The sequence below is a fragment of the Oreochromis aureus genome, linkage group 22 (assembly GCF_013358895.1).
Source record: "Oreochromis aureus strain Israel breed Guangdong linkage group 22, ZZ_aureus, whole genome shotgun sequence".
NCBI classification, from domain to species: Eukaryota; Metazoa; Chordata; class Actinopteri; order Cichliformes; family Cichlidae; genus Oreochromis; species Oreochromis aureus.
The window spans coordinates 11,989,460-12,014,444 of NC_052962.1; the positions used below are offsets into that span (position 1 = coordinate 11,989,460).

A 24,985-nucleotide genomic window follows, 5' to 3' on the forward strand; every position below is an offset into this window, starting at 1 on the left:
GATGTCAATAAACACCCCCCACACCCCACTCCTGTCCGCCCACTTCACTAATCTGAGCCATGGTCTGAGTAACCCCTATCACACAGGTCACTCACACACGGACTCCATTCAGACCAGATCTTTTCTTTGCACTACTTCCAAGCACTTTACAACTTGTTGCCTAATGTGTGCCTTTCTATTGATTTTGTATTTATGTATATTTTTTGTTTTGTTTTGAATAAATTTCTCCTGTGTGCTATTTATTTCTGCGCCTAGTATTTATATTTTAATCCGGCAGAGGTGGTGTGGAGCACCCAACATTTGGTTGTATATGTACAATGACAATAAAGGTCTATTTTATTCTATTCTATTCTGTTCTATTCTATTCTATCTAAGTAGGAGAATGATACACCGGAACAATTCCGATATTCTTCAAAGGGATGAAGCTCCTTAATCTGACGCTCTTCTGTTACGCTTTTTATAACATTGTAGTCTATGTCTGCATTTCGGAAAACGCATTAAAGTTTATCTGTCACTTCCAGGTGACTCCATCGTCTGCATTAATAAAGAGAAAAAAAGAAAAAAAAGACTGCGCATGTGCCAGAAGGAACCGGAAGCCGTATGTGCGCCAGGCGGAAGCTCTAACGTCCTTTCTGCTCCCGGACTGCCATCATGGTGAGTTCGCCATGAGAGTGTCAGCGATTTAATATCTTTTTTTGAATGTAAATATGTCATTGCTGTGGAAAAAACTGGGGCCGTGTGTACTTTTAAGGCACTAATACACACATCTATGAAGTTTTTGAACAGTACTGTGTCAGTTTTGCGTTTTAAATGAGGTATTTGTAAGATGTCGGCAGTTCCCCGCAACACAACGTGGTCTATCAGGCTGAGTGGGCCTGAGAGCTGAGAGGGGAAGCACGCTCAGTTCAAAGACTTAATTCGGATAACATAAGTCTCGCTGGTTGGGCGTAGTGTGATTTTAGGTGACTTAGAAAAACTCTGTTAAACGCACAGTTGTGTTCGGTGCCTACCGTAGTTAGCAGAAACAGCGGCTAGCTGACGTTAGCTAATTGGTATCGCCGGGTAGTCACACAGTCTCCTTAAATGCCCATATATAAAGTTTTTCGTATGTTTTGCTTTTAACGTTATATTTATTTAACAAAGCTTGTAAAGCACCTATTTAACCAAACGAAAGTTGCCCAGCTTCCTCCTCAGCCTCTCGGCACTCTGATGAGCAGTGCTCTGCTCTCTTTTTCTGCTCCAGGTGTTCAAGCGCTTCGTTGAGATCGGCCGTGTGGCCTACGTCTCGTTCGGACCCCATGCTGGCAAACTGGTGGCCATCGTGGATGTCATTGACCAAAACAGAGTGAGTGCTCTGGATTATAGCTGGTGGGTCAGTGTGGGCCCCTACATTTGACTTGTTGATGTGAACTGTCTTTTGTGGTTTCTAGGCTCTTGTTGATGGTCCCTGCACAGGGGTGAGGAGGCAGTCCATGCCCTTCAAGTGCATGCACCTCACAGACTATGTCATCAAAATTCCCCACAGGTGAGTGTGGACACTGGTAACATCTGTGCTGCCAGAATCTTTGATTCTTTTTAAAGTTAAGATAGCTGTTAAAACAAACACACTTGTGAAAGCCTTCTTACTGATAGCACATGCCTAAAAAGTGGTGGCAGTAGATGCAGGTTCAGACGGTTACTGTAAAGACCAGGACAAGGAGCTTAGTGAAGAAACGTCAGGTTTAACCTGAAGTTATGACTGTGGTTGTTTCTAACAGTGTGCATCACCATGGTTATTTATGCTGGAGAATTTGAGTGGTTTTTAGAGACTGTTGAAAGTCTACAGATTCTTAGAGCGGCTTATTAAATTGTTTTTTTTGTTTTTTGTCTTATTTGTTGCAAAGACTTTAGTCCTGTGTTCAGCACTAAAAGTTGTCAGTAGTTGGTAGGCTTTATAAATCAAGTTGACTTAGCTTCGATACTACTTATACACAGAACAGCTGCTTTGACTTTATAGCTTGTATTACGTGTTTAATATCTTTTATATTTTTCTAATAATATAGTTTGGTGTTCATTTTTAAACTATGATGCTCCTGTCTGTTTGGGATTGGTCATACGCTGGTGTTTGATCAGGCCTCTGTTCAGGTGATTAGTGATCATATTTAGTAATGGATATTCCAGCTATGAACAGGGCTACAGCCGATGGGAGCAAAAATCTGGTTGTGTTTTGGTGCTGCTTTAGGTGCATATAATGTAAAACAGCAATGATCACCCATGTTATCAGTACTTACCATTTGTGGTGGTCCACAGTGCTCGCCAGAAGTTTGTGAGGAAAGCCTGGGAGAAGGCCCAAGTCAACGAGAAGTGGTCGGAGAGCAGCTGGGCCAAGAAGATCGAGGCAAGACAGAAGGTAAGGCCGTGTTTCACTTTCTAAAGTTTTTAAATTAGTGTTATGGGAGAAAGGGGCACACTTAAACACTGAATTCAATAGTCTTAAATATTATTTTCATTGTCAAATCCAAAATAGTTTTGGAGAAAAAAAAAAAAGGAGGACATGGATGTGAAAACCCATCATTAAACATCTCACATCTGTCTGCTGGGTTGATAGATGTGATTTCATTATTTGTGATTTATTGATGGTGAAGCCATAATCTCATTAAACGTATGACCAGTGTGGTCTAAGATGCTGCTTTTTGCAATATGATTCCAGTTGTTTGTTGTACTCGTCTGTTCTGATGTTTGCAGTGGTAATGACTTCAGTTGGTGGTGGAAGCTCACCACCTTATCAATAGCTGTAGAAAATACTGAACTGGTTACCACATAGTTCACATAGACCAGTCTGCCAGCACCAGTTTCATACACAACTTTTTTTCAGTCAAATGAAACTATACCACATACAATATACAAAGACAAACTATCACAGTATTTTGGGTGGTACTTGCCGCTGTACAGAACTGTTTCCAAAAGGTTCACGTCTGAAGACATAAGATTACACAAATGCCTCTGAGGGTTTAAGAGCAATTGTTGTGATACCTTGTAGCTCACTTAGTGTGCACCTCAGAGGTTAAGGTCAGATCTGTCTGTCTTCTCTGTCATTAGCAAACAAAAGTAAAAAAAAAAATTTGCTGTGTACACTTCATTTTTGCGTGACTGTGTAACAGATTGTTCTAGTCTAGTTGGTCACAGTAATGCAGAAGACTACAAACATGGCGACATATATAAAATGGGTTCATTACTAGGACACAAAGTATCTGCAGTGCAGATTGGAATTACTTCAAATGCTTAAAATAATCAACAGTGCGATGAATAAAATGTGGCGAGCAGAATATTCACACCTTACCCAAAGTTCAAAGTTCATGAAGTCTCAGATCCAGATCAAGGATGTTTCGGTGAGTCCGAGAAGGGTGGTGGAAAGCATCTTCTCTTACTTTCTTAGACCCCGGTGCCTGTGATGGGAAAGGTTTCGAGTCTGGTCAAAGTTGTTGTGATGGAGATTCAGTGTTTTACTTTCACCTGTTTGGCCCTCTGCCGCAGCTGAATGGATTCTAGCCACTCTTTATCCCTCTACATTCTTTTATGACTGAATCTATTCAGAACTTTATGTCAGTCACACAAAAAAGCAAACCACCCCCGGGCGCTCTCTGACCCTTGCCTCTTGGATTTCTTTGCAGAAGGCCAAGATGTCTGACTTCGACCGCTACAAGGTGATGAAGGCCAAGAGAATGGTAAGTGTGGCAAAAACACAAAATGACTCAAATATGTGAGCCAAGTAAGCAAGCAGAGTGGCTTCAGATTATTCCTGAGGTTCAAACACGGGAACCCTCAGCTCTCAGATATTTCCTGCCTGTCAAACATGCTCTGTGAGGCTGCACTGTCACTATATACACACATGGTTAGAGCCTCTGAGGTTAGTGGATAGTGATTTAGTTAGTGATTGTGCCGGTAAGCAGTGTGCAGGTCAGTTGTGTTTATCCTCCAGCAGTCACTGAATATTTTTTAATGCAATCTGTTATTTATTCTTTTCTTTGCAGAGGAACAAGATAATCAAGCATGAGGTGAAGAAGCTGCAAAAGGAGGCTGCAAAGAAGTGAACAGTTTCTGCAAAATAAACTTCCTGTTCAATTGTTCTCCTGTTGTCTTCTCTTCTTTTATCATCAGTTTGAAATTGCTTTAGACCTTTAAACCTGAGCTGCTGGTACATAGAAATACCCAAACCCAAATTTTGATATCAGGACATTATCCCTAAAGTTTCCAAAACATTGTTCACATGAGGAACATGAACGGAAATCTGTCTGAAACCCTCCTGAGCAGTACACCAAAAAGTAAAACAAAACTATCAGTATGTGACGCTTGACTTGTGAACAAGGTCATTTCTAGATAACTAAAACCAGATGTGGGAAAAAAAAATTGGCAAACCAAAGTAGAAGTAAGAACTAACCTTTTGAAAACTGATCTGATTCTGTGAACTCAGAAAAGTAACTGATGTTAAAACATGGAGCAAAGTAATAGAGTAAATGTTCTTAAAGTATTGGGTAAAATTTGCAATCACAGCTCATTTGAAGCTTTGAGACTGGATGTCTACAACGCTGAGTTGGCTGCTTTCATAAGGTTTTTTTTTTTTTTTTAAATTCTAATATCTGTGCTGACCACCTTAAATTAAATCTTTCATCTGGGCATATGGCCTCCTATACAGTAATGCTGAAATGAACAACCAAACTGTAAACTTGAGAATTCAAAGTTAAAAAGTCAGATTTTTTTTTAAAGATCAACGAACTATAATATCTCAGCTTGTGTCTGTAACCAGGCAGGAGTCAGTCACAACACTATTAACACGAGCCAAATGCAGAATGTGCAGGAGTATAACTGTTACGGTCAAATGTATGTTGACCTGTGAGCAATGCCTAAGTTTGTTTTACATGAAGCTGATGCAGAAACATACATATAATACACAGTGGTGCATAAAAATGAAGCAGAAAGCAGGAAATGAAGTGTTTGATACTCAAAGTTGTGTAATAACTCCTCATAAGGAACCCATCACAATCCCTGTTGATATGTTATAAAATATGTACATTCCAGTGACACTGGTGTAGTCACTATAAGAGTAATAAATGTACAAAAGGTCACTTCTACCCACTGTACTTTAATCTGTATATAATGTCTTACTTATAGGCTATCTGGGATCAAGGTTAACCTATCCAACTACACTTAATATGACAACTGACAGTCAGCTAATCATTTTACATAAATAATTCAGTTTTTAATTACTTTGTGCTTCCTAATTTAGCCTCAACATGTCGCTAAAGTGATCGTTGGTAGTAAGAGTGAGTAACAGGCAAAAGAACCAAGAACCATTTTGTCTTTTGCCCACTAGATGGCAGTCTTGGTTAATCTTGGCTGATACAGTGGAGCATAGCCTCTTTGTCTCTATATTTACTTAAAAATGAAAACAAGTGATAGTTTTTCAGATGTTTAAATCTGAGCCGCTAAATTGAAAGCTGACGTGCGTCATTCTGCTCAGTAAATCATTTTTTTAATGACACAATTAGCTGTGAGATGTTTTGTATGGTAATTATGTGGTAAAGCACAGAGCAGCTTTGCACCAATTCTTTAAAACAGGTTCTCTACTTTTCTTTTTAAAGAGCTTTGTTATAGAGCTCCCCAGTCCTGGCTGAAGTAAGCCACCATGTTGGGAGATGCTGTCATCAGCCAAACAGGTTCCTCTTCAAACCTCCGAGAGGAGCTTGTAAATATTACATAACAGCGGGCTTGAACGTCTCCCAGCTGGTTGGGTGCACAGAGCAGGGACACGGAGATAATGCCAGCATCATGCGCCCGAGGACTGAAGGAGGCCTGCGGGCTCTCAGGTCCGATTCACAGCTGCTCTGGTTTTTATAGTATCATTAAAACACAAATAACGATGATAACGAGCCTTTGTTCTGTTTTGGGGCCGAGCCGCATTAAATATCCCGGGCTATATTTCATGCTGAAAGCGTTAAATGACTAATGCCGGGCTGCAGAGCAGGAGCACAGGTCAGTTAATAAGAAATGAGATAAAGTATATTTAGTGTTGTTATCGTGGGCCCGGTAAACACGCTTTTCTCTGAGCGTAGCTCTGACGTCAGAGATGAATGGTACCAATGCGCAGTGATCATGGAGCCGTCATTTACCCGTAACAAGACCGGAAACGCTCTCTGATGCCTTTCAAAATATAAGCAAAGTAAAGCTCCATTTTACGTCAGGCTTCCTCTTTATTTCCATTAGAACAGCAAAAATCGGAGGCAATTTTCAACATCTGAAGGGAGACAATAAAAAAAGAAAGATTTCTGTTAATGGCATTTTTTTTCTTTAATACTTTGTGAAATTTAAAAGAAAAAAATATTTTTTGTTGTCATCCATTTTAGTATATGTCACATATCTATAATGCAAAAGGATTATGCATGTTTGCTGACTTGTCCCTGTGAATGTGCTAGTTTAGTTGCCCTGACACAGATTTCTTCCTCAAAATATTATCAAACTTTGTAAGATCTGAAAAAAAAAAAAAAAAACTAAAGAAATAATAATTAACGAGAAAAGCCTGCAAACACTCGAGCTCAAAATTGTGCCAAATCCAGAAAGTTAAATTCAAATCAGATTGACTTATTTGGCGCCAAATCACAACAACAGCCACCTCAAGGTATTTTATACTGTAAGGTACAATAATAGTGAGAAACCCCCAAAATCAAGAGAGACGGGATTAAAAAACACATTAAGCTCTGAGGAGAGTCAGTGAATGAACTAATGAAACTATTAAATGTATTTTAAATACATTTTAGTAGTTAGGAATCATGTATCCGAGCGATTATTATTTCCTCGCAGTTTTTTAATATATTTTTTAAATTCTGTATTATTTGTTTATCTATTTTCGCACATTTCCCACACTAGTTCCTTTACGCTTTTATTTTGAAAGCCACACGCCCTCGGTCGGCCTGCCCTCTGTGTTTACTTCACGCAGTTGAAAGCTCGAGAGGGAGAGGGAGAGAGAGAGATCCTGAGTTGACAGTGTGACACATTAACACGGGGACTCGCTGGAATGATCCGTGGCCGGTGTGCTGTCCTCGGTACCGGGATTTCCACTGAACTGCGGCCTCGTTAAAACCCTGCGGCTCACCGTCCGGAGCCCCGCACGCTCCCGCAGGTGTAAATGTGCCAGAATGGACGCTGCTTCAGATTCCTCTGTGGTGAGTAGGACTGCTGTAGTTGCGTGCATGCATGCAATGCTGGTGGTGTTTTGAGGAGGGGGGGTCTTGTGTAGTAAAGGTGTGTTAAGTCAGCTGGGGCCTCCTTTGGTTTTGAGCTGGGGGGCACTTTTCCCCTCACTGCGCATCTTTCGGGCATCATTTTAGCATGCTGCCCGTGTCCGCTCGGCTCTCATATGTGCGCTGTTTGCGCAGGCTGCTCTTCTCCGCACTGTCATGTTGTTGTGGATGCAGCCAGCAGGCATGTTGACAGTTGGCTGGTCCCATATGGGCAGTAGCACCTATGCGGGTGTAGGAAAAAAAATAAATAAAAATGTGAGCGATAGAAGGCAGGGTGGTCATCTAACAGCTTTAACACAGAAAACCGCTGAGAGTGAGGAATCCGGTGTGAGGGGCGCCTAAAGTGTTTCCGTGGTATAGGGCAGCTAGTTTACAGGGATGGAACTTTATTATACACCTTCAATAACATACAGAGGAGACATGGAAGTGCGGGTTACAGAGCTGAAGGAGGCTCATGGTGTTATAGTGTACTTCTTATATGCATGAGGGATTGTTGGAGGTTGTGCAGGCAGTTTTCAGTGTAACAAAGCACTCTTTTGTTCCTGTTATTTCTGTATTAGTTTGTTATAAAATCACTGTCATTTACTGGCACAGCAGGAGCATAAAAACGAAAATAAATGCAGATAAAGTAGAGCATCAGGGTCAGGGAGTTATCAGAGCTGCGTTGGAGGTTAAATTGCGTGCCTTTGACCCTGAAGCAGGAACTCTTCTACTATCAAAGAGTTTGCATGTGAACAGTGGTGCTTATATTTAGCCTATTGGTCTATACTATAATCAAATTTACCAGGAAACAGATTTTACTAACCATAGATTTGATGACCCCACACCTTCTTCCAGTTTATCTTGAGTCTTACAGGCTGGGAGTGTGGAGCAGCAATTATAACAGGTCCTTGGCCTCATAATCTGCGTATGTGTACTTTTGTGCACGCAAGAACACACGCGCGCGCAAACCTTGTAAATCAATACTCCACCATCACCTTGGACCGGTTACACAACCAATCTCTTTGCATGCATGACTGGTATACAGTTGTACAGTATGTTCACATGTCACAGAGACCAGAGAGATGGCTGGCTTTGTTGTTAAAAAAAACAAACAAAATTTAAAAAAGAGAGCAAACTTTGTTTCACCAAAAGTGCATTTTTGTACCTCGTTGTTGTTTCCATCACCAGGCGTTAGACTGGTCTCAGTCTGCTGAGATAAATATCAGGTCTAGATTTAGATGGGCTAATGTCAATGCCCAGGTTTACTTATCAGCACACAGCAACGCACATTGACCTCACCTAACTTGCCCTATCATCAGACGAGTGCACCAGTGTGTGCACTCGTGAGAGCACTGTGTGTGTGTGTGTGTGTGTGTGTGTGTGTGTGTGTGTGTGTGTGTGTCTCCTTTCTTTTCTTCAGTGTCTTGAAACATTAACACCTACATGTTGTCATTGTCAAAGAGGCAAAGAGTTCAGCTCTGTTGATATTACTTTGCGTCTCTGTGTGTGAGTGAAAGAAAAATCAGAGAGATGAAGATGTCAGCCTCCTATTATAAGAAAAATGACTCACTCTTTTCTCACAGGTACATTTCTCCCAAAAAGCCCACAGAGCGTTTTAGGCTTTCGTAGTCTGATTTAAGCAACCGCAGACTGCTACGAGGTTAGAGGGGCTTTTATTTTTATTTTCTTACTGTATTTAGTTGATAGGTGTGTCCCCTGACAACACCTGTTTGGATCTGTGTTGTCTTTTAAATTCAGGTGAGTTGGACACACCTAGGCGAGGATCAGTACGCAGGAATGTTCTTGGCCTGCAGATTGTGTGTTTTGTGTCGTCGCCATGCTCCTGGTATGCAGGTTCTTGGAAGCGGAATGGCATGCCTCCCCTGCAGGCATTGTTTCGTAACCCAGGGCTGTGAAGCAACACACTGCATGACAAGAGTAACTTGTGGCGATCGGGGCAGGGGCGTCTGACGTAAGCGTGTCGGAATCTGAGATGAAATAGTTTAGTTTGTCATCTTGGGCGGGCAAAATGTGACAGATAGAGAATCAAAATGTAGCCTGTACAGTATCATTCCTAATGTGAATCAGGAGAAAAAATTGAGTGGCTTGTTCGAGTGACGGAAAATGATGTGGAAGGTGTTTTAATATTTAATGAAGTTTGTAAATTGTAAAAAAAAATATTTGGTGGTTTCAGGTTATTGTATGTGAGGACTTTAATTTGATTGCAATTTTAAAAAATAAAAAAGAAGAATTGTGGATATAAACAGTATAACAGATGGACACAGCTACTGTGAGGTAGCCAATTAAAGTCCTGTTTTAAAGTCTGAAAATAAGCATTTTTACTGTAGCCGTGTTGGGTTTTTTAATTTAGGGATTGGAAGATCTGACCGGGAAACCCAGCTCTCACTAGCTGAGACCTTAGCCAGTGAACATACGTGTATAATCCTCCGTTGTGACCCTCACAGTAACCATGATTTACAAAATGGACTTACTGTAGTCCAGTCTCTCATTGGGGTTGCTCAATAAAAACCAAAATGAGATCCTTTGAATGATCATTTGAATTTAAATGAGACCCTAAACTAATCAGGAAAGTGTTTACAGAAGTCAGGGCTCAGGGAGTTTTCATGTGAGAACAGAAGTCTTTTTGCAGCCACTGGGTTTTCCCCCTGGTGGTTATTAAATAGGATGCCACTTTAAGGCACTTCCTTATTGGCTTTATTGGCTCCATTTCTTAAGATATGTAAAAGGAAAAACTGAGACAGTAGGTCTAGTGTTAGTCTGTTGGCCTCGGTCGGTACACTAAATAAATGTATGTGAAATACAAATGTAAGATCAAAATTCAATCTCCAAATATCCTCTCTGAATATAAACTTGTTAGTATATTTTCTAATGTTTTGTGTTGGGTTGTCCTTGTTTTATTGCTACTTTCTGTTTTCATTTTTCATCTTTTTTATTTCATAGCAAATAAAGAGACTTTTTCAAATCACTGATATTATAATTGTATTTGATTTTGCTGTTCAGTTATACCTTAAATATGTCAGTCTGGCAGACACCATGTAGATCGCATAGTCTACTTTATAATAGAGTATAGAGCTTTGGATAGGATGGGCTGTCGAACACTCATGGTCTCTGCTTGCTGTTCCCTGATGTTACTCTTAGTTCAGAGTTATAATTCATCCAACACTAGTTTATGAACAAATACCTGCAAAACTAATGATATTGGTTTTAGTTATGCTTTGGTTGTTTTTTTTTGCACAATGAGACGTTGACCATGACAAACCATGACTTCAAAGTTTTCTCCAAGCCCTGTTAAAGATAACCTCACATAACAGCTGGACTTTAGACTCTTGGCTTACTCTCTGCAATTAGAGCTATTATTATTATGTCACTGTGGACTTGGTTCGATTAATGCCAAAAAATGAGCAGCAATGGTGAGCAAATATTAGTTCATCAGACAGGTTCGTGATCCATTGTTTAGCAGAGTAAGTGACTATTATCATGAGTGGTTGTGTTTTGGTTCCTTGTATCTCTTACTGTTTTTACCGTTCTCATCGTCAGATCATAACGAAGTGGGACTGAACTGAGTGGAGCACTCAAAACTCTAAATATTTGCCACAACCAGTTGAGGATCTTGTTATCAAAACCTACCTCAGATCAACACTTAGCCCAGAATTAGCTCAAACACCACCACCAACCACCACCAACCTCACGTACGTTCAGCCTAATCAGGAGGAGATGGAGGACTGACAGCTGAAGACCGGCAGGTGACAGAAGGCAGCTCCGACCTCCACATCCGCCAACAGCCATGGCGGGGCTGAAGCGCCATCATGATGGGAAGATTGCAGGGCTGTACGACCTGGACAAGACGCTGGGTCGTGGACACTTTGCTGTGGTCAAACTTGCCCGCCATGTATTCACTGGAGAAAAGGTATGCTCATCCAAGTCTGTACATGCAAGTTCAACGATTTCTTCACTTTGAAAAAACAAGTTTCAAAATACTTTTAAAGACGTCACCCTTGTTCTTAGAAGCAGGCATACCAAAGAAGGGTGACTGGGAACAAAGACTGATAAGACTAAACATTTCTAGTAGTTTGCTTGATGGACATCAGAACAACTGTACTATCTTTACTAAGCATCAAGATAATACAGTCTGGCTGTTTCTGTGCAGATGCATCAACAGCTGCTGACGTTACCAGCGCCGCTCTGATTCTTATCAGTTCTAACTTCTGTCTTTCAGGTTGCAGTGAAGGTGATCGATAAGACCAAGCTGGACCCGGTCGCACGGGGTCACCTTTTTCAGGAGGTGCGATGCATGAAGATGGTGCAACACCCCAACGTGGTACGCCTCTACGAGGTCATCGACACGGCCACCAAGCTCTACCTCATCTTGGAGCTGGGTGACGGAGGAGACATGTATGACTGCATCATGAAACATGAAGGAGGCCTCAGCGAGGAGGTTAGTGGGGATAATGAACATGCAGAGGTGTCTTTCACTTAGTCTACCAAACCTTGAGTTACTTCTTTATTTCTGTATTTGACCTTGGGTTTTGCCTCCAGATAAAACACTAGAAAGAACCTTAACGCATTAATTTAGTTTGTCTGGATATGGGAAGGGAATCATTTTTTTAAAAGAGCAGAATTTGGTTGCATTGGTTTGGTTTATTTCTAGCTAGTATGAAGTTGTGAGGAAATATAATGAAGAATAGTTCAAAGGTAGCCAGAAGCATTCATGTATGCAGATGCTTGGAAGTTAATAAATTCTAGAGATAAGTAAGCAACAGTGATGCTGAAAGCAATAACACTGTAACTAAAGGAAGGCAAAAGCAGTCTTTATTCCATATTTAGCGGCGAGTCGAACAAAATTCCTTTGTGGATGCAAATTTTATTTATCACAACATTGCATACAGACAACATATGTTCAATGTGACATGTGAAAGAAAGATGATGATTATGAAAATCAAATTTGTAATAAATCTTTTATAAAAACATATAGTTGTTAATAATGACTCTATGTTTGACACTGGCTGTTCAAAGTTTCATTCACATTTTCTTACCTGTTTAAGAGGAGATGGGGTCGTGCCTAAGGGAAATAAAAATTTCTCATATAAGCACCTCTAAAACTCACTAACTGCATAATAGTTGTATTTTCTGTTTAATCAGAAAACAAAAGTGGAAAAACACTGTGTTTTCCCATGTTTCCGCGATCGTTGATTAGCTATTCAAGTCTTCTCGCTAAGCTAGCTAGCTACATGCGCTTTCTGGCCACTTCAGAAAAACAGGAACAAGTTTTTCAACTCCACACTAACATTAGGATTCTGCTGGAGTTAAATATTCAAGTACGAGTCAAATTTTCCCGCTCTAATTCTGCAGATCCTGACTGTTTATCTATTCTAAACTTTTCTCAAGCTAACTCTTGCTAACTTCTTTTTACTTTGCTGTTTGTTTTCTGCCTCTTGGAGCATTTTTTATTTTATTTTTTTACATTTGTCTCTCCTCTTCAAGGTGGCCAAGTGTTACTTTGCCCAAATCGTCCACGCCATCTCCTACTGCCACCGGCTACATGTGGTGCACAGAGACCTGAAGCCCGAAAACGTGGTGTTCTTCGAGAAGCAGGGTGTCGTCAAGCTCACCGACTTCGGGTTCAGCAACCGGTTTCAGCCTGGGAAAAAACTAAACACCTCCTGCGGTTCGCTGGCCTACTCAGCGCCTGAAATACTGCTGGGGGATGAATACGACGCTCCTGCTGTGGGTAAGTCTGAAGAAGTGACAGAGAGTAGCTGCTGGGGTACATCTGTGGTGATTTATTTTAGTTCCTACAGCTTTAGCTTTACTAAAACAGGACACCGTCTGAGTTGTTAGTGCAGTGTTGTATCAAGCAGTCAAAGTTGGTAAATGCTCTGTGGCTAGCTAATCCTTTCACATTCAATCACTGTCTCAGCTGTGATAGCTCTGACCAAGCTATATGACCTGCGATGGTTTGGAAGGAACCTGTAGACCTGCTTGGCACACTGCCGGTATTATCAGGTAACTGATAGAAGGAGAGGAGCTGTTCAAAGTTCAGAGCGTGATAGTGTACCTTGAACCCTGGAAATGAGATGATCCACAGCCCTGCAGTCCTGCACCTGCAGTTTATTTCTGTCTGCAGTTTGCTTTCATTTGCCTCTCTGTGAATAACAAAATCTGATATCAGATCGGGCTGAAATTGGTTTCTCAGCACTCTCTTCTTCTGTAATTGGAGCGCGCACTCACCTCACCATCAGCGTCACCACCACCACCACCACCCCCCCTCGTCTCTCCCGTCAATAGTGCTCCCAGTTCTTGCTGCTGAGGCGCCGTTAAGATATTGAATTATATTGTAACGGAAAAGAAATCAAACATAATTGTGCAGATTGAGGAAAAAGAGGGCAAGAGAAAGAAAGGGAAACAAGAGGGAAACTGACAGAGCGAGAAAAAGGCATCAGGAGTCCCTCTGTCTACCCAGAGGCCGCTCCGTCAGGAGCAGGAGAAAAGCATTTTCTGTTTTTCTGACTGAGTGGATTTGCAGTGGCTATTTTCTTCTCTCTGCCTTCACTGCCTCTCACTCTCTTTTGTGCCAAGCGGCGTCCATATTTTGAAAGCAATAATAGTCTTATTTGACTGCGCGTGTGTATTTTCGTATGGATGATGTGTGAGTTGCTGAATGTGTGGGGCCTGTCTGAACACTTGTTAGTGGACATTTTGCGGCGTGTGTGTGTCTGTTCTCTGGACTGTGCATACTGCCTGTGCACTATTGCTCATTCAGCTGAGATGATGATGTTTTGATTGCAGGGATTATCCACCCAGCCGGGATGTAATATTGTGTGATTGTATCAGCAGTGCAGTCTGATGGGCGAACAGGCTAAATGGAGGCCAGCAGCCCTGACGTTCAGGTCTTTGAGGTAACCTGGGCCGGGATTACACTGCTGCCAGGGTACCTGCTGAGAGTCTGTAGGGCAACTGAGCTTTTCCGGTGACTTGCCACGTGGCGGTCGGCCCAGTTTGTTGCAGAGATAAGAAGCTGTCCTCGCCTGGCTTTCTCACGTCGGGCCTGCTTGGCATTTGTTTTTGTTTTTTTCAGGAAGTGCTGAAAGTAATTTGAGATTAAACGTGAGTCAGTCCTGCAGATTGTGCAGAAGGAGCCAATTTGCAGGAGGCAAACACTCCAAGCTTCAAGCAAACCACACAAAAACTATAATTATTTATAAATGGTGTCACATTGCTTCAAATTTAACTTCATCTCTCAGCTCTCACAGTTTTTCATTAGAGGTTAGTATGCTGTTTATTGTTGCTTGTCACTCAATGAAATATCAGAACATAGTGAAAATGCCCATCAAACCTTACTGCTGTATAAATGTAACTAACAATCACTCTGTATTTAAAATACTTGGTTTTGTCACTCAGTGTAGCGATTTCAGCCTCTGATTGAAAGATGAACAGGTCATGGCAGACTAGAAGTGAAATTAAAAGGAAAATTGAGACCCACATATGTGTGTGAAACTGTGTTCTTCTATGAAAAACTTAAAATTAAATGATTTTGGTGGACAAATGAGTCCTCTCTGTAAATATTCTTAGGTGTGTGGGCTCCCTCCTTTTTGTCTTCAGTAAATGGAAAGTTAAATATAGATTTCCTCTTCCTCTTCATGAAACACAAGCTGCACCTAAAAAAGAAATAACTTGCCTAATAGTGATTATTCTGGGTACATGCATACTTCAAAGCATATCTATGCATAATGACTATAAACAAATGGAAATGTTTATTGATTGATTGATTTAGAAAAAGATGTTGTATAAAGATGAGTAGGACAGGATGCTTGAGTTGGCCCACTCTGTGTTCAGGGTTAACGGGGTGAAGGCACAAGGGACTGGTTATCCTGTTGGTTATCATTGTTAAAATGGTGTTCAGGGCAGCAAAAAGGATGTTTACACTGCCAGCTGTCACCAATAAAGAGTCGGCGTTGTTAGCGAGAGAGATGCTGATGTGCGCTGACGCGAACAGTGTTATCCAGAGATGTGTGAGCCATCTGGTTTATAAATAAAGTTATCGAGGAAGGAAGTTTGGCCGACCGCTGACGCAAGTAATGAGGGAGCAGGGTCGCGGTTGCTAGGATACGTTGGTTGGGGGTAAGGTGGCAGAGGGGACTGCAGCAGCATTTGCTCCCTCCATCAGCAGTATGAAGCACTCCTTCACTGCCTCAAAGCAATAAATCCTCACCACCCACAGTAAACTGCCACATTTACTCCACCAGATTGAAATCTCCTGTGTATCCTGGCAAACTGGAGTGATATGAAGACGTATCACCAGGGGTCCCGAACACTGTAAACCCACTTCCAATCTGTTTACCTTTTTTTGGGTCTTCTCAAACTTCCAAGTTAGAAGAGCACAGGTTTTGTTCAGATAGTAATTGTAGCATGCTGTAGCATGTGCTGTTCTTTTGAGAAAACCATGGACTGTATATAAAAGATGGACATAGCTATAGCAACATCACCCATTGCTTTTGCACTCCCATTTTAATTTTTTTAATTTTTATTTTTTTAAGGATCGCTTTTTCATTTTTTTTTTGATAGAAATTGGCATATTTGGGCGCGAGGATTGAGTGCTAGTTTAGGACCTAGCTACCCGCTATATAATTGGCTTCACAGCAAGTCATATTATATGGCAAATATTATTAAAAAATGCTTTAAAAGGCACAGAGACAAACATTTATACATGGCCAAATTGTCCTGATCAGTGATGTGAGCTAGCCTAGCCTAGTAGGCAACTGCATCCCAAGGTTACCACACAGGAACTCACAAAATGACTGTGCACTGTAGAAGCTGGTTTTATTACATTTATCATCACCACTCTGGTCTAAGTTCTCAGTCATGCAGGTCATGATAGTCTAAGAAACTTGGGAAGAAAGCATATAGACTTCTTTAGGTTTTGTCCAAGAAGCTTCTTCAGTTCTAAAACCAAATGGTGGAGAGTCCCAGGTATTAAAACCCTAGTGGGGGCTGTCCCTTGGGTGGTGGTTGTCCCGCTATTAGTCATGTGTGCCATCACATTAGCCAAGGTGTGAAAAAAGGTGTGGTTTCGGGTGAAACCACTGTGAGACCTTACCTCACCCTGTTACGTGGTCTATTGAGATCACCTAATGCAAGATGTGAGTGGGGGTTGAGGCACCTGAGAAGGAATTTTAAGACTCCATTGTAGGTGGGAGACAGTGGGTGTTGTAAACCATGCCCACTGATCAATGATGGTTGTTCACAGTGCATAAATACCCTCCTTTACTCCTCCTTCAAACCATTTGTCTCCTCGGTCAAAAATGTGAACATGGGCATCCTCGACCTCTGCTAGGGTTTAAATACCTGGGACTCTCCACCTTTTGGTTTTAGAACTGAAGAGGTCTCTTGGCTGAGCAGAGAAACGTCTTCAAAACTTAAAGAAGCCTAGCTGCTTTCTTTCCAAGTTCCTTAGGTCAACACTCTTCTAAACACAGATGCATTGCCTAAACACTAATAGTGAAAGTTAGCACCTAGCTAGGTAACAAACACAATGAACTAGCTAATGAACAAGGAGTATCTCATAGCTGACAAGGTCCCAAATTTATGTCTCAGGAAAGTCTAAAAAGTAATCTAAAAGGAGCGAACAGCTTGCAGCTTGTTCCACAGTTGCTAATGGCATAAAATAATTTATTTCAGTTTGAAAAACAGATGCTAACTAGCATGTCATTAGCTTCCATAATGTGATGTATTTCAAAGTAAAATAGAATATGTTCGTGGGGTTAAATGCAGATGTGGGCGGATCGATCCAAATATCGATAGTATCAATACCATTGGTTGTATTGTTATCAGATTGATACTTCTGCTATAGGATCGACACTTTATTTCTATCCTCCAAGTTCAGTATTTGGCTTAACTAATACATTTGTTTTTTGGAAATGAGAAGATGCCTTTTTGTGTTGACAGTCACATCTATTTTACTTACAACCTATTGCACATTTAAACAACACATGTCGACCCGAAGTGCTTTAAAGACAGCACATTTACATTTCAGGTCCAAAAAAACAGTTTCAAAATGCATGAAAAGCAGAAATGTGTGTTTTGTTGTTTAAACTAATTATTGTAGAAAGTAAAAACCTCAGTAAAATTGCAACAAATTTCCCACGTGTGGGACTAATAAAGGTTATCTTATCTTAAATTGATGATGATTCATCTAATCATGACACAATGGTCTCACCTACATAAGCTGACTTTATAAGTTAAAAATATCAGTATCAGTTTTGGTGTTGACAATACCGGCCCTGTATTTAGTTGGTATCAGATTAATGTCAAAATTTCCAGTGTCGCACACCGCTAGTTTAATGGTCAAATGCATTTTTATGGATGTTTGATTAAATCATTTTACGGTTAAGAAATGATACAGGTACTAAATTAGACCTGGATTTTGTGTTTTTTTTACTTAAGTCAATCTTAAGAGCAGACAAAGCTTACTATGAAATTTGCTGAAAAGGGGTCAAAACCGTGACTAAGACCGAGTCTGCTTGCTTTTATGTCACAGCCTCTGCTCGCAGTCTGTATATGACAGCAGAATGTGTGTCAGTGGACCATCCTGCTGACCCGAGCAGCAGTGGAAGCCCTGAGCAATAAAGTTGCTCTTTTGAGTCAGACCAAGAGAAGCGTTCCATAAAATTAGCATTTGTATGAAGCTTTGAGGGATGAACACGTTAACCCACTTTCCCTGGACGGCGCGTTTGTGTGGAAGCGCGTGCACCAGCGTAAGTGTGAGCATGACGCTGGCGGCAGGCAGCAGCACTGAGCTTCATCCTCGGTTAGACAGATGTGTCCTAAGCTGGCACACATTCATGGAAATGGCTCTGATCGAATATGATTCATGCTTCATTTGAACTTGGGGAAGAGACAGCTCTTGTTTTGGGGGTTTTTTTTCTTCTTTATCTGGGTCACTAAGCAGACAGAACATACGGTCTTTACTTTGTTGAACAGTCATCTTTATTTTCTGGCCTTTTTACAAAAACCACCGTTTTTTTTCTGACCATAATGACTTGTTCAGTATAAACAGACCACATTCTCTCTCTGTCTCTGCAGATATCTGGAGTCTGGGCGTGATCCTCTTCATGCTGGTCTGTGGTCAGCCCCCCTTTCAGGAGGCTAATGACAGCGAAACGCTCACTATGATCATGGACTGCAAATACACGGTGCCGCCGCACATCTCCCATGCATGCAGAGAGTAAGTAACAAGCGCACGCACATAGCCGCAAAGATGGACAGAGTACTCTGCAGGTGCTGCATATTTCATGTTTGTAGATGTGTGAAGAAAAGAGAGCAAAGAGAGGTGCGGTCTCCCTTCGTTGTCCTGCTTTCACTCAGTGCTGCAGTCAGCTGCTCCACCAGAGATGCAGTGCTGCGTTAAGTGTATCTAATGCACTCTTTAAAATTGGACTTCTATTTTTAACATTGTGAGGGTTTAACGATGAGTCAAAGCAGAGCTGGGCGAAATAGTTGCAGAATACATTTTGAACAGCTGAAGCTTTGCAGACACATACTGTTAGTGAACATGGCTTCATTGGGTCAGGTTGACTTTCACAAAGCACACCAAATATTGGCACGTAGCCCAGTTCGTGTAATGTTTATTTGAACCCTCATCCAAATCTATTGCCGACGTGGACCTGATAAAACAGCACTTCTACCTATTTGTTTGGGTGATTTAGCCACTGGATTTAGTATATCTTGCTGAGCCAGAGTGCAAAAAACAAATAGCTTGTATGCAGACCCAAACAGGGTTCTTTCAGTGCCAGTACTGCTGTTGTTTGGAGGAGAAACGCATGCAGTCAGATACTATAAGCGCTAACTTCTAATCAAAGCTCTAGATTAGGTGCATTGATAATTTGCAAGAGAAAACGCATCGCTTCATAATCCTGGCTCGTTAGTTAGCTGTGCGGCTAGCAGCTGAATAGGCAACACCCTGTTCCACTCGCGTGTAGGTGTACAGCGTGCACAGTTTGTTGGAAGCGCTGCATACTGTACACCTACTTGTATTACAGGCCTGGAGGCTTGAACTCGTGCCAGGAGGTTAGCTGTTGGGTTAGCTGATAAAGATTATTAGCCTACTGTTGCTATGAGCTATTTTACACATATAAAAACAATAAGTAGTTTTAAAAAGAATAAAGAACCAGACAAATGAGATACCTTAGTTCTGTTTTTATCAACATCCCTTCATGTGTTTCTTTCCCATCTGTATGTCTGTTCGGTAACATGGCCAGGTTTGGACAAAACCCTGTAATAAATTTAAATTTTCAATTACCATCCATTCTTAGTTCATTTATAACACCAGTTTCTGCCTTTTAAACATTCCTACATCAACAGTCAGATGTTTCTCTGGTGTGTCAGGAGTACTCACCTCCACTGTGATTCCCTCCAGTCTTATAGGCCACATGCTGCAGAGAGACCCCAAGAAGAGAGCGACCCTAGAGCAGATCGAGAGCCATCAGTGGCTTCAAGGTGTCGACCCCTCCCCGGCCACAAAGCTGTCTACTCCTCTGGTGTCCCATCGCAGCTTGTCGGAGGAGGAGCATGGCTCCATCATCCAACGCATGGTGCTGGGGGGCATCGCAGACAGAGACACCATAACTGAGTATGTGTCACTCTCTCATACAATCACACATACGCAAAAATCAATGCAAAGCTGTTCTATCTTGTGTAATCTCCGAAAATTCGTCATGGTTCACTCATCCCACTGAAGTGTAATTGAGTGTCTTCAGCAGTTTAATTGGCATTAACAAGCAGCTGGCAGTCAATCCTGAGCTGTCAAATTAAATCTCCACTCCCGTCACTTCCCTTTTTCCACTCAAGGGTGGGGTGGGCGCTGATCTGTGTGTCCATATATGCGTGTGCGCATCCATACTTTTGTGCATTTTGGACCTCAATTTGATTTCTGTCTCCTCCGTCACAGGGCTCTGGAGTCTAACCAGTACAATCACATCACAGCTACCTACTTCCTGCTGGCCGAGAGGATGCTGAGGGAGAGACAAGAGAAGGAGCAACACAGCCAGACACGATCACCCAGCCCCAGCAAGGCCCAATTCAGGTACACACACTCCAGCGCACATACACAAACATTTCCTGAGACAGACAGAATGCTGCCTCTGCAGTGCTGCGTACTGTCAGTTTACGCAAAACAAGTCTGACAGAGGATGGACAGACGGAGCCCTTTTTTTTCAGCAGGGATTGAAGGACACACTGAGAATAGAAGAGAGGCTGCAGATCAGCAACACTGTGAGGGATGTGCTACCAGAAATATCCTGCAACAGAACAAAAGCAGCGTCTTTTTATTTTCTCTTCTGAGAGACTGAAGATTTAACTATGAAGTTACACTAAACCTCTAAAATAAAGAGGTTTATTTATACAATTATATACAATTTATATACAATATAAATTGTATATAATTGTATGAAAATATTAAGTAAATGAGATTAGAAGAAAAAAGCAATATAGAATAAAGAATAATTTCACTGCTTGTTCTGTGGATTCGACATATTTAGCTCTATTGTCTTGCATTACAATTTTAAGGCCAGTCAGAGTTGGAGAGGAGCATCATATTTCCTAAAGTGCCTTTAACCATCTCTCATAAATTCCTAGCAATATAGCACTGAACTTAAATTCAACCACTCAAAACAAAATTAAATATTAACAGTATGGTCATTTACCACTCTTATTCTAATGTAGGATAAATGGAGAAAATAATGTGGCTGTTACTGTTAGAGAAATAAATAATTCAGTAATAATTCAGTAATTTTCTTTGAGTCTCAGAACAAATCAATGAACCATAGCTAGCAGCTAGTTAGCTTAGCTTGGTGTAAACTGTCAAAATACGTAAAATAGTCAGTAAGACGAGGTGGAAGAGAGTCATTAACAAACACCTGAAGATCAACATTTTATACATGGTATCACTTTTTTACATTTACATGGTTTTAGTATAGATTAATGCACAGAGCCTGGAGTCAGTTAGCAGATAGCTTTGCTTGGAGATTAATATATAAAAATATAAAAAATTGCTAACTTTTGATAAATTGGTAGCTTTAGATATAGTTGTCTACTTCTTATATCTTATATATGGTATAAAAGGGGTTTATTAGTAAACTTCAATGTTTTATTTAGCTTTATATTTTTAGCTTTATACAGAACGAGGCGAGCTGCTATAAGTTTTTATGCTAACCTTTCTGGCTGATTACAGCTAGGTATTTACTCCATTTATTTATCGGTTTCTTTGTCTCTTGAAAAAAAAGTAAATGTCATTTTTTGCTAACAATTAAATAACTTAAGAATCATATGTAATTTATTATTTCTCAACATTGTATTTGGCCCTTTGCAGGCAGTCTTGGCCCACCAGAGTGGATGTTCACCAGGATGTCAGCGATGGTTTAGGGGGTCCAGCTATCTCCCACCCTGGAGGGCCGCAGTCCCCTGCCCGTAGTGCTGAGAGTCTCCACAAAGGCCCCAGGCCTAAAACAGCTCTGCTAGATGTCAGCCAGCGGCAGGAAAATCACACTCCAGCATCCAGCCAGCAGCAGCAGGCGCCACAACAAAACCAGGAGAGGGGGCTCAGACCTCTGGCAAAGCCCCACTCCAACCCCCTTAGGTTGGGCTCACTTTCTTCAGTGGGTCCTGGAAAACCTCGGAGTCCCAGCCTTTTCAGCGTGGAAGAGGATGAGGAAGAAGATGGGTCAGAAGACAAATGTTTGCCCCCCTGTACACTGCCTTCTCAAGTGGTGCTTCGTTGCAAAGCTTCCTCCTCATCGTCATCTTTGTCCGGTAATCGGCTGACATCTCGTATGAGTGCTCCAATTCTCAACCAGATCCACGAGGAAGATAAGGAGGATGAGGAGGAAGAGGAAGACAGCAGGGAGTTGCAGGGACTTGGCCCGCCCAAACCCAGCCTCAGCCTCAATCTGAACTCTAGGATACCTTCACCTTCAACACTCATGTCCTCACCTAAAACTGTTGGTGCACTGGCACCAGTTGCCACGTTCACTCCTAGCTCAGAGACTAGCGATGATGATGATGATACAGAAAGTCACTATAAACCTGACACAGCAAGTCTAGATGAACATGGGGTTGAGAGAGGAGGGAGGAAAGAGGATGGAGAGAAAACGGGGGCAGGACAGGACAGTCCTTCCAACTGTGCCAGTCCTGGATCAGGGTCAGGCCAAGGTAAAGGCACAGCCAAGGCTGCCAGCGGTCTGGTGGAAAGCCTAAAGCTGATGAGCCTGTGCCTAAGCTCTCAGTTCCACAACTTGACGGGGGGAGGAGGGGGAGGTGGCGGAGGTGTTGCTGCTGGCAGTGCCGGCAGTGCTGGTGGGGATGCCCAGGACCGTCCCATGTGGAGAATGTGCATGGGCGGATCCACTGGTAGTTTAGATAAGGTCTCGCTCCTGGGTGGCCCTTCGCCCAGGGGCAACCTGTACCACCAGCCCCCGCTGGGAGACGCACTGGCAGACCCGCTGCTGGAGGGACCCTGCTCGGGCCGATTGAGGCTGGGAGAGCTGGACCTGGCCCGGGAAAACCACAGGAACATGAAGAACCGTGTGCTGCAGATGCCTCTGAGCGACAAGACTCTGTCCGTCAACATTCACCGGAGCCCCAAGGAGGGTCTGCTCTGCACGCCAACCCCACACAGCTGCTGCCAGGTCATCTAGAGCACACCTCCACGCTCCTCCGCTCATATTCCTGCGACCATTATTATTCTGCTTTCATTTCAGTGATGTCACCACATGAATGCGCATTGTTTTTGCATTTCTATTTCTTCCCTTTTGTTTTGACACGCAGTGGTGAATAACTGGGAGAAGGTCCAAATGCCAAAAATTGCACATTTAGAGACAATAAGTCTCCACGGAGGACACTGGGTGCAATGCCAAGTATGTGAAGCACTTTCAGCAGATTCAACAAAACACGGAAGGGGGGGAACGTCCTAACCGGCAGGTGTGTTTAAATGATGGTACCGAAGGTGCTCACACTTTTACACTCTTAAATACCGCATGTGCACAACGTTCACTCTGGTAAGCCGATGAAAGGGAAAGCTGTAGATTTTTTTAAAGTATCATGTTACATGTCATCTTTTTGTTGTGTTTTGATGCTGTTTTTTAATATAATTTTTAAATTATATTTTGGACATTTTATCTTTCTTTTTTTTTAATGCTTTGACTGAAAGAGTTAAGTGTTTTCACTGAAACAAGGACCAATACAGGGTGAAAATGATGACGGTGGCACACAATATTTTGTAGTCTTATCACTGTTTTATTTTTCTATCTCGAACATGCTCTACAGAAAAGGAAATGCACACTCGCTCGTCAAGTCTCTGCAAGTGAACGGCAGAGTTTGTACATATGTGAATATACCTAGCAGTACTCTGTACCTGTAGTATTAACGGTAACGTTGTATTGCGGTAGAAACCTGAATACTAGATCCTAACGCACCATTATTCGTCATTCCTACTGGATATCCAGGGCTTTGGTTGAACCCAGAGCTTTAAAGCTGTTTAAAGAGATCAAACATCTCCACATAATCAAATTATTAAACGCGCAATGGCAGCTCTTTAAAGTGAAGTGGCCCTGTTTTTATGTCCGGTGGAAGGGAAAAAAATGTAAAACTGGGCCAAACCCAAACCATGTTCATCCCGTAGCTGTCCAGGATCACAGTAGCCACTGTTGTAGCGTATTCCAAGACAACAACAACAACAATCGAGCGGTTTAAATGGAAAACAACACCACCGCCCCTTAAAGTGTCAGCCTGTGTAACTGGATGTGTGACCCACCCCTAGCGAAATATATAACTTGACAGTGCATGTGTTTTTGCTGTAGCAACCTTACTCCTAACCCACAGAGGTCAAGCCACCTGTTGTATCTACCTAAGTAACAGATTCAAATGGTCACTTTACTGTAACCTCACAGCAATACCAGCGACTGCAAAATGTACAACAATAATATATGTGCCATAAGATCTGTCTTGAGCATATTGTACTGTATGTATATGATAGAGATCTATTAAAATAAAATGATGTGAATGAAGTCTCATGTCCGTTTCTCCAATGTTGTAAATGTTTTCTCTTTTGCCATCAGTGTATCAGAGGTTTAAAGCACAGGCTGTATAGATAATAGCCATGGTGACGTCACCCGTTGGTTAATGAGGTCTAATAGATATTGTCTTTATTGCCTAATGGCAGTTACTATAAACCTGATTCAGCAAGTTGAATATAGTTTCTGAAGTAAAGTTTTTAAAATAAGTTGCCTATGCACAGCCAAACAAGCCATGATTTTCAGTCTTTTTCTAATTTTATTGTCATCGACTTTAACATTTAACATGCTAACTGAAGCCTGCAGACTCTGAGCATTGCACTGTGTGATCTTGGGGTGAATTTGCTGGAACATCCACTCCTGGGAAGACTGTAGCATTGTGTTAATACACCTGAATGCTCCAGACCTGCAAACTGCTAAAACCTCTACTTTTATAATTATGCTCACACTTGCTGATGATCTGTTAATCAAGTAAATTTGATTAGTAAGGACAGACTGCATAAAGTCCTGTGAAACATTGTTTTTTTCACATGATATATGTGAGGATCCACTTGGGTCCATGTGGCAGACATTTTCTCATCACAGAGTGAACACAGGGCTCTCTGTGGATATTTCTTGTGCCCTCCAAATGACTCTGCAGACTCTTTC

At 41.8% G+C, this 24,985-nt stretch overlaps 2 protein-coding genes across 2 annotated transcripts; both read left to right on the forward strand.

Annotated features, from left to right (window-relative positions):
- The first annotated feature begins 538 nt into the window (after positions 1–538).
- Positions 539–4,106, forward strand: rpl14 (ribosomal protein L14). The gene is made up of 6 exons (XM_031740149.2): positions 539–654; positions 1,244–1,345; positions 1,431–1,525; positions 2,290–2,389; positions 3,651–3,704; positions 4,011–4,106. Exons 1-6 carry the CDS (start codon positions 652–654, stop codon positions 4,068–4,070), a joined length of 414 nt encoding a protein of 137 aa, XP_031596009.1. The 5' UTR covers positions 539–651; the 3' UTR covers positions 4,071–4,106.
- A 2,265-nt stretch (positions 4,107–6,371) lies between these two features.
- LOC116320519 (SNF-related serine/threonine-protein kinase-like) lies at positions 6,372–24,327 on the forward strand. Its single transcript, XM_031740135.2, has 8 exons — positions 6,372–7,196; positions 10,815–11,184; positions 11,494–11,712; positions 12,759–13,005; positions 18,357–18,498; positions 19,690–19,902; positions 20,221–20,355; positions 21,640–24,327. Exons 2-8 carry the CDS (start codon positions 11,062–11,064, stop codon positions 22,961–22,963), a joined length of 2,403 nt encoding a protein of 800 aa, XP_031595995.1. The 5' UTR covers positions 6,372–7,196; positions 10,815–11,061; the 3' UTR covers positions 22,964–24,327.
- Positions 24,328–24,985: the final 658 nt, after the last annotated feature.